The 9,526-nt window shown below is 52.1% G+C and overlaps 1 protein-coding gene across 1 annotated transcript; it reads left to right on the plus strand.

Moving 5' to 3' along the window:
- Window positions 1-71: 71 nt before the first annotated feature.
- Window positions 72-8,242, plus strand: LOC104277822 (merlin-like; the record flags this gene model as incomplete). Its single annotated transcript, XM_009874586.1, has 5 exons — window positions 72-194; window positions 565-782; window positions 2,007-2,112; window positions 6,412-6,542; window positions 7,963-8,242. Coding segments are annotated over 5 exons (771 nt in total), but the record flags the coding sequence as incomplete, so codon positions are not given.
- Between the last annotated feature and the right edge of the window lie 1,284 nt (window positions 8,243-9,526).

A 9,526-nucleotide genomic window follows, 5' to 3' on the forward strand; every position in this document is an offset into this window, starting at 1 on the left:
GAGATTGTCCCGTGGAAAACCTTTCTAATGCCAGTTGTTTGCCCTGGCTTTCCCTGATCCCTTTCTCCTAGATGGAACGGCAGCGCCTGGCCCGAGAGAAGCAAATGAGAGAAGAGGCGGAGAGGACGAGGGACGAGCTGGAGAGGAGGTTGATGCAGTTAAAGGAAGAGGCAACGATGGCCAACGAGGCTCTGGTAGGTCTCTGGTAGGTCGTTTCCCGAGGCGCTGCAGCTGTTCCTTGCGCTTTTCCGCTGCTGAAGCGTTGCAGGAGGCACACTGTGTCTGTCCTGTGGCTGCTGGTGGACGGTGATCAGGAGGCTGGATGGAGCTGATTTCGTCCTGCTAGGTGGCTGCGGCAGGAGCACAGAGGAGGGTGATTTGGGACGGAGCCTGGGCGCATCCAGGTCTTGGCTGCAGGGGGCTGTAGCCTTCGATGGAAGGGAGAGACCGCCTGAGCCCTGGTGGCCCCGTGGAGCAGGCACTCTGGGCCCTGCTCCGGGTGCCGTAAGCGTGCCAAATGTCTCCCCAAACGGGCTTAACAGCTTCGTGTGCCTTAATTCTCAGATGAGGTCTGAAGAGACGGCAGACTTGCTGGCTGAGAAGGCTCAGATCACGGAGGAGGAGGCCAAGCTCCTGGCTCAGAAAGCAGCTGAGGCTGAACAGGAGATGCAGCGCATCAAAGCCACGGCCATCCGGACAGAGGAGGAGAAGCGGCTGATGGAACAGAAGGTGCTAGAGGCAGAGATGTTGGCACTGAAAATGGCGGAGGAGTCGGAGAGGAGGTCAGAGGGTACAACGTTGCCTCTGCTTTGCTTTCCAACCCCCTTCTGACTTAGCTGAAACACTGGCTCGTACCTTTAGTCCACCCATCCAACGGTTTGCAGGGAGCCCTTGGCCTCCCGTCCCCGGGCTCAGCTGGTTTCTCTCTCCATCTCGCTGTTTGCCACGGCTGGGCTGTCTCTGAGTGGGGAGCAGTGCCGGTAGAGCGGTGGTGGCTTTGATCTTTCCCTGGGTTGATCCTGGTCTCGCTGGAGCTGGAGACCCTTCTCTGAAGCCGACAGTGGAAGCCAGCTCTACTTTTGGGTGATTTCTGCAAACACTCACTGCATTCCACAAAGTATTTGACAACATAAATAACACTTTTGATTTATTTTTTTTTTTCCTTCTGGATGGTAGATCTACATTCCTTGTTCTCTCTTGATTCCTCCCTTTACCTCTCAGTTGTTTAGTTCTCCGTGCTAGCCATGAAGTCTGTTTCAGTTAGCCTCGAGGTCTCCCTAGCTCCTGGAGACCTTGCTTCTTGTTGAAGCTGCTGTTTGCATCCTCTTGATACCAGAGCCCAGGTCCCGGGGTGCGTTTGGTAGTGAGCAAGTAAAAGATCATTCTTGTTTCTTTCCAGCTGATTACTCCTTCCTGCGTGAGCTTGCTCGGTGTCAGCCTTTCTGCTTGGACGAACGCTGCCCTCTTCTATCTCTTCTATCTCTTCTTGCCGTGGTCTTTACCTCGTAAAATCTCCGCTCAGATTTCAGTCTGGCTTTCTCCTTGTGATTAGTCCTTGAGCCACAAGGGCAAACACTAGTTCTAGACTTGTTGGGCCCTGTGAGTAGGTCATGCTTTGCAGTCTTGGGTGCTTTTTTCCCTTTTTGAATGTAATAAATAATCAGTAGTAGAGGCTTACTCCTTGGAGAACTGCCCTTTTAGCTGTAAGTCTGAGCTTAACTTCTGAAGTTATTCTCCCCATTCTAGCCTCCTGGCATGCTTCTCCAACCCTCAGCCTTACTCCTTGATGCCCATGTCAGAGCTGCCCTTCTGTGGCTTGGATTTTTGTGCTAATTAAAACCTCCCACGTCCCAGTGGTTATGGCACTTCCCTTGCTCAACCGATTTCTTAGTTTAGGGCTTATTGCGGGACAAATCTCAACCTATTCCACACCTGCCCTGCTGCTCTGTCTTCTCATTCCTCTCTGCTTCCGTCTGATGTTTGCCATGTACTATTTTCCTCCGTAGGGCGAAGGAGGCTGAACAGCTAAAGCAAGACCTTCAGGAGGCTCGCGAGTCTGAGCGGAGGGCAAAGCAGAAGCTTTTGGAGATCACCAGCAAGTCATCCTACACAGTAAGAGCGATCCGTACCGTGGTTCCCGGTTCCCAGCCCGTAAACGTGCCCTTCTCCGTGCTGTTGGTGCAGGGGTACGAGCTGTCTCGTTGTGTTGCGTTTCTGAAACCCTTAGTGCTTCTCCTTTTCATCTGGCAGAGGATCGCTTTGGTCTTTCTTTCTTTTCCCTCCACCTACTCTGCTTCACACCGCGAGGGCAACCAGGCTGCTGGTGAAAAGTAGAGGCAGCAAATTTTAAACTGATTTAACAAACATGTCAGAGCTGTGCTTTGTTAGTGCGGGCGGAGTGTACCAGCTCAGCAGTAGCCTTTAAAATAAGATTAAATACTTCAAAACAGAGGATGTCATTATTTTTAGGGAGGATGAACATTGTTCAGAACGTGTACATTCATTGTTTGGGCATAAACTGGCCATTGTGCATCTGCGTGCTGGAAAAGAAACTTCCTTGAAGGGATATTATTCCATAATTGCCCATTAAGAGGTTCTCACACCTTGCTCTGAAGCATCTGGTCCTGGTTGCTGCCGGGGACCAAAACACCAGACTGAATGACCGTGGCTCCGAACCGTCTGGCCTCAACTCCTGTAATTGTGCTACAGGGTCTACAAAACCCATCAAAAGCGCTGCCCTCCCCACAGCTCGCACCTGCCACGGGCTGGCTGCCTCGCCGTCCTGAGGGGTGAAGGAGAAAGAGCTCAGCAGCTTCAGGAATAAAACTCGACAGACGTACGTGGGATTTATCAACCTATATGGTGCTGAACTTCCAGCGTGTGCCTGCAGGCTCCTTCCCACTCCCCTCCTCTGGAAACTCTTGAGGCCCGAATTGGGAGAGGGCTCGAGATGAAGTGCTTTTCATCCTGATTGTTCCCTGCAGAAATCTCTGGCAGCTTTGAAAAGTGGCAGTGATGGAAAACAGTCGGGTGCTCCTAGCGATGGGCCACTCAGGCTAGCTAGCTCCCTCAGAGCTTAATAAAGCTCAGCTTCAGAGCACTCTTTATTTTACAAGTCACTGGGATCCACTGGTTCTTTTAATTCCTGCCTCGTTTCTTCCTTCCCCTGCGGCCTCTCTACTCACTCTGCCTCCAGATGATTTCTCCGTCCCGCGCAGGGTGGGAGCCGGTGGGTGAGCGCGCCCCGCGGGAGGCGATAAGCCCAGGGCAGCCTGAGGGATGGAGCTGTTCGAAAAGCTGCTGCCAGGAGTTTCATGTCCCTCAGGTGAATGGCAGCTCTGAGGAACAGGGCGCGATTCCAGCTCCTCTCTTCCCTAATGAGGGCTAAGGCTGAGCTCTTTCTGTTTTGTTTTTTTTTATCGTGGTCCCAATACTCGTGCTGAGAGTCAGGCAGGATTTCCCTCTGGGGGAGCAAGGGCAGGAGAGGAAGTGAGGAGTGAATGGGTGTGTTGCAGAAAAGGCAAGAAGCAGTTAAATATTATTTTCTTTGTAACTTTCCCGTCTCCCATCCTGATTCTTTAAAGCTTGTTGTGGCATCTTCTTAGTCCTTGAAGCCGGAGCTGCTTTTGTGATGGCACTGGTAGGCGATGTGCGCAGAAAGAAGATGCGAATCTGAGTCTCGAGCCGTCAGGGCTGGGAGAACAATTCATTCTTTACTGACTCGGGCGGCAGCTACTCGCCTCCCCCATTGCCCTTCAGGTGGCCAGACTAAAGGTGATCCTCTCTTCCCTGATCCTCTTGAAGCAGTTGGGGGCTGCCTTGGGCTTGCCCGAGTTCTTGAGCGGCGAAGCCAAGAACAGGAGAAGCAATCCCCGCGGGGGAAGCCTTGGGACATGACTCGCTCTCGCCCGCTCTGCTCTCCAGAGGGATGAGTGCTGTCAGCCTGGGGCTTGCCTCTATTAACCGCAGGAAATTGCTTTAATGCAGTGACAGGGTTATGCGGTTTGTTCCAGGTGAGGAAACACATACGGGAGGAGGCCCACAGCCCCTTTATCACCCGGTGTCCCAGTGACACCCCGTGTCATTAAAAATCTCTGCACCTCGTGCAAGCCTCGCTCAGGTTTATTGCAGGTGGCAGGGAAATGCTTGGCTGCGGGTGTTAAGCCCGTGCTTTCGCCCTCAGCGCATTCTTTCTTTGCTCTTTCCTTTCTCTTTCTCACTGCTCCACGAATTTTTCCGTCCCTACGGGCAAGAGCGCCGCCGAGGAAGCGGCTGTGAGAACCCTGACAGGCTGGCAGCTGGGCTCGATGATTGCAGCAACTGAAATTCCTGCCCAACTGTTACTGCTGTTGTTTGGGTTGGTTGGGGTTTTTTTTTAAACAAAACTCAGGCTGAAAAAAAGCGCTAAAGGTTGTTTGAAGGCCAGCAGGCTGAATCTAGTGATCCTGGCACAGCAGAGATCGTAGGACATCACGCAGGACAGGGCTTTGCGAACCCCTGGGTGCCTTCCAGGGAAGGGACCTGGATGTCAGCGTGATGCGAGTATTTAAATCAGTGAAGTGCTTTGGCAAACCTTTCCTTGGAGACTGGAATTTAGGTACTCGCCTCTCCCTGTCCGCGCCTGCTCCAGAATTAATGCGGCTGCCGTCGCCGAGGGGAGGAAGAAATCGTGTTTCCTTGCCCTGGGAGTCTTGACTTACCCGTAACGCCCCGGCCAAGCCGAGTGACAACGGTTGCAGGTGCCACCTTGTTTATGCTTTGCGCTTGGCGTTTGCATTCCAGCCTTGCCTCTGCAGGACAAATGAAATGTCGTCCCTCTCAGGTTTGTCCAGCCCAAGAGCAAGTGAGGGACGAGCCCTGGGCTGTTTGTGAATTCCAGGCTGGCGGTGAGGGAGGAGGCAGGTTATTGTGCAGAGTAAATCTGTCACCGCCCCGGCGCTTGCTGTTCTCGTTGAAGCAGCGCTAGCTGCAAACAATCCCTGAAGGATCCTGAATTCGGGAGAAGTGAGGGAAAAGAAAGAACCAGCTTGAAGCTCAGGAGCTTGTTTCTTGGAGCAGGTAGCCCAGAACTGTCCCACCAGCTTTTGGGGTGTGCTGCCAGAGCGACCGGTCTCTGCAGTGCCATCCCCTCCATCTGGGCTGGTTTGGGCACATTGTTTTCATTCCAGGGACCCGCTTTAGAGCAAGAAGGAGCTTCTAGCAGAGAGCTGGGTGACCTTTTGGATTCTGGGCTGGGTTTCTCCTACCCGAAATGATGGCTGAGCACGCTGGCAGCGGTTCTGACTCAGATCCACGCGCACCGTCTGCCATCTGAAGCCACTCGCACCCTCCTTGACGTGCGCAGCTGCTCGCGACCTCAGCTAACGTATTGCAAGAAGCAGAGTGATGGCTTGAGTCAGGATGCTTTGCCTCTGCTGGTAATGAGCCCATTTATTAGAGGTGTGACAGAATTTTTGGCTGAGAAGGAGGGTCATTTTTTTTTTAAGGCGAGATAAAATCGCAGGACCCGACAACGTGTGACAGCGCAGGGAGATCACGGCTTTTGCAGGAGGAGGAAAGTTCCAAATCCTTGCCCAGGTGTTATCTCCTCATTTTCAACTGAATCTAGCGGCAGCTCCTAAACGCTCAGAGCTGTAAATTACTGGGAAGATAAAAATGTAGCCGTGAGTCTCCACGGACCTCACTGAAATCCCGAGTTAACCCGTGGGGTTACGTTGTTCTTCGCTCACGCTTTGAGGAGCCGTGGACTGCAGGACTCTGCTGTCAGGCAGGGCCTTGCATTGCCCTTGCACTTTTGAAATTGGATTTAATGTTAAAGAGCTGTCAGGAGTCTCCCGAGAGGCTCCTTCTGTACGACGACGTTTTAAGTGGCACAGCGGTGATAAAACCTAGATTTTACCGAGTTTTGGTCAATGTTTTGTCTCCCCTTTGTTGCTGCAAAGAGCAGGGTCCCAGGGGAGCGATAGCTCTGAATCAAAGAGCAAAACGGGGACGGAGCCAGGGGATCTTCAGGCTGATGAGGTGCTTGGGATGTGCCTCGGAGCTCGCGCCGTCTTCTGCTTTAAGAGCCCACCAGCTGAAAAACAGCCTCGTAGTCCCCTCTCCGCAAAGTTTGAGGCCGGTTCTGAGAAACAAGGTCGTGTTGCGTCAGGAATGCGCGTGCCCCTTTCCTTTCCCTGTGCAAATGATGAAATCCTTCCTCTTCACCTCCGCCGTGAGGTCGAATCACCCCGACTCTGAGAAGAGCTCATTGTTCCCGGTGTGAGTAGCCGATCGGGACCTTATTGTGGCATTAGTAGTGTACTGCCCGCTTCGGTGTTGCTCTCATCTCACCTCTGCATTACGAAAACATTCGCTGTAGGAACACTTCTGTGGCCAAAAGTGATTAATTTGTTCTCTCTCTCTCTCTAGCAGCCCATGAACTCAAGTACACCAGCGCTGCCTACCGACCTGCCAAGCTTCAACCTCATCAACGAGAGCCTGGCCTTTGACTTCAAGGATACGGACATGAAGAGGCTCTCGATGGAAATCGAGAAAGAGAAGTACGTGGCTCAAACTCCCCGCCTCGGTAGAACAAGCTGAGAGCAGCGTGGCTATCGCTGCGCCGAGCTCTCACACGCTTGCAGTTGTGTCCAGAGAATGGGAAGATTGCTGCTGGAGTGCGTGCTGAGGTCGTGCGTTCGGGTTTTAACCCCTTTTTTTTTCCTTGGGATCTGCGTCATGTTTATATATAAAAAAAGTGCGCGCAAGCAAGTTTGGATGTGATTATGGGCTTTGATCTTGTGTTTTCCTGAGGGTGTTCGGCGTAGCCTTCAAAATTACAAGTTTAGCCAAAATCAAAGCAGATCAGATTTTAATCTCTCTAGTAATAATGTGCTTTGTTCATTGATTGGGTAGGAGATCAAAGCTAGAAGGACTCTTGCCACCCCGCTCCGGCCAAAACTTCCCGGGGCTCGAACGAAATGCCCCGAATCCCAGAGGGTGGTTTATTTTGCCGCTGCTCACTACCCTCTCCCGCGCGTGAAATAAGACACTGTGAGAGACAGAGGTTAAAAACTTTTCCTAGAGCCAGAAGGAAAAAAGACAGAAGCTGAAAATAACAGGATAATTCCTGGTTCTGTACCCAGGTTGCTAACTAGGTCATCCCACTCTCCTAAAGCACGAAGAGCTCGGCTCTGCCAAGTGCTGAGAGCGATAGCGCCGTTTTGCTGACTTCTTCTCCGGGACCGTTCTCCTTCCGCGGGTGCTGAGAGATAAACCGCGTCGCGATGGATTTTGGCACTCTGCAAGGGTTCTTGTTAGCCTGCTGGTCCTTTGACCTGGGTCCCGGTGTTTAATCACAAGTACAAGGCTGGCGTGGTGTGATTTTTTTATTTTTTTTTTTTCCTGCAGTTAGGACCAAGTCCCGAGAACGGCTGGGCTCATGGGGTTGGGGTTTTTTTTGTTGTTGTTTCTTTCTTTTTTGGGGAGACATTTCTCTCTCCCAGGGATGCTTCGTGCCTCAAAAATACCTGATGTGTCGGGGGCAGTGCTTGCTCCCACGCGCTTTACGAGCTAAATCCCTCTAAACCATGAGAAGTCAGTACATCAGGGTCCTTCTTCACTGGAAGGATTCATGCCTTGATGTTTGTGAGCTGGGTTTGAGCGAGCCTGCAGCAGAGCAGAGCCGCAGCGACCGAAACTGTGTGACATTAACCTGTGTCGCGACGCAGGAGACTTAAAATGTCATCCAGCAGCTCCAGCTTGGCTTAATTTTTTTTTTTTTATAGTGAGGAAGCTTGCAGTGTTGTTCTGGGGTCAGCTGCCCGGGTCCTTTTTTTCAATAACCGTAGCTTACTGTGTGCTCCAAACTGTTATTGTCAGTTCCACACGCTAGAAATTATGAAAATGGGGTATTTCTGTTTGAATTCCATGCGGCTGGCCGGTGCTAACCCGGGACTTTTTTTTTTGTGTGTGTGCTAGGGTAGAGTACATGGAGAAGAGCAAGCACCTGCAGGAGCAGCTGAACGAGCTGAAGACAGAAATCGAGGCGCTGAAGCTGAAGGAGAGAGAGACAGCTCTGGATATATTGCACAACGAGAACGCCAGCCGAGGCAACAGCAAGCACAACACTATTAAAAAGGTATCGGAGGGCTCCAGTTTGTATCTGGCCTGATGAAATCCTTTAGAAACGACGACCAAATAACCCTTCCGCTCGGTTTAGCTTTCACACCGGTTGTTATAATAAACTTGTTTGATCTAGGCTTTCTTCCCCGGCTGCTTAGCTTCGAACCAGGGTGCAGAAAGTCTCAGCTTCTTGGTGGTCCTGGCTTATTTTTGCCACAACCGAGCCTTGTCTCTTCAGTGCTCTGTGAGGGGGATGCGAAGGTCTCGAGCTTCTTGCTGAGCCTTCACAAAAGCTGTCCGGGGATGCTCTTAGAAGGGATCTTTAACCCCAGTGACCCCAAGAACGGGAAAAGCCCTGCCTGCCTGTCGCAGCCGTCCCCTACAGGCAAAGAAGCAGCGCGGAGCTCATCTGGTGAATCATAAGGGCAGAGATACTCCTGACTTACAGGCTCCGAGTAGAAAAAGCCAAAAGCCTCGTTGCTCTCTGTCCTCAAGTAACCCTCAGCAGCTTCAAACAGTGCAGCTTCAACTACTAACAGCAAAGTCTGTCGCTGGCGGAGGGCAGAGGGTGCGAGAGGTCTGCTCGCTGTGCTGCGCACCCTGGAACCGCCCGCCCGGCGAAACGCGGCTGACATGAGTAACGGAGCCGAAAAGTTAGGGTGGCTGGCTCTTCTAACCTGGGGAGGTCACACCTGAAAGGTCACAACAAAAGCCCTTCCTTTATTTTTTTCACATCCCATCCTTTTCCTTTTCGCTTGAGCAGCTCGGCCGTTCTCCCAGCCGGGCTCTGCCTAACGAGGGGCTGGGGGCGCAGCCGTCATCGGCACGGTGGGACGTAACGCTCAGCCCCAGTTGCCTGCGAAGGCTTTTGTCCCCCCAAAGCCTTTCTGCCAGCAGCCGTCCTTGCGAAGGATTCGGGAATCTGTAGAGTAACCAGCACCAGGTTTTAAAACCAAATCCTTCTCTCTTGACTGCTCCCAGCTGACTAGGTTTGAAAGGATCGCTCCGTGCCAGCTTTAACGGCCGGGAGTTTCTGATCGCTGAATTGGGGCAGGAAAATGAATCTAGCGGGTCTCGTTTCCCGGTTTGCACCTGTTAGCCCTGAGCTATTCGAGGTCCTGTCCCACCAGAGTAGAAAATATAAAAATCTTCACAGGCCTTTTTGTCGTCGTAGAATCTGGAGGCTTTTCTGCTCCCGGTAGGTTTTTGTCTCGGTGCTCAGAGTCCTCAGTTTAAATGGAAAATGCCAAGATTTTCACTTCTGACAGAGACAAGGAGTTCACAGAGAGCCGCTGGGCTCATTTAAAGCAGGTGGCTGGGCAGTCATTTCGCTTTTTGTCAGGGCTCGTCGCTGGGATTGGGACCGTGTGTGGTCACGTTCGATTCCTTTGAAGCCCGGAGTCTTGTCCTGTCCCCTTGC

This window comes from Apaloderma vittatum, unplaced genomic scaffold, assembly GCF_000703405.1.
Source record: "Apaloderma vittatum isolate BGI_N311 unplaced genomic scaffold, ASM70340v1 Scaffold43878, whole genome shotgun sequence".
NCBI lineage: Eukaryota > Metazoa > Chordata > Aves > Trogoniformes > Trogonidae > Apaloderma > Apaloderma vittatum.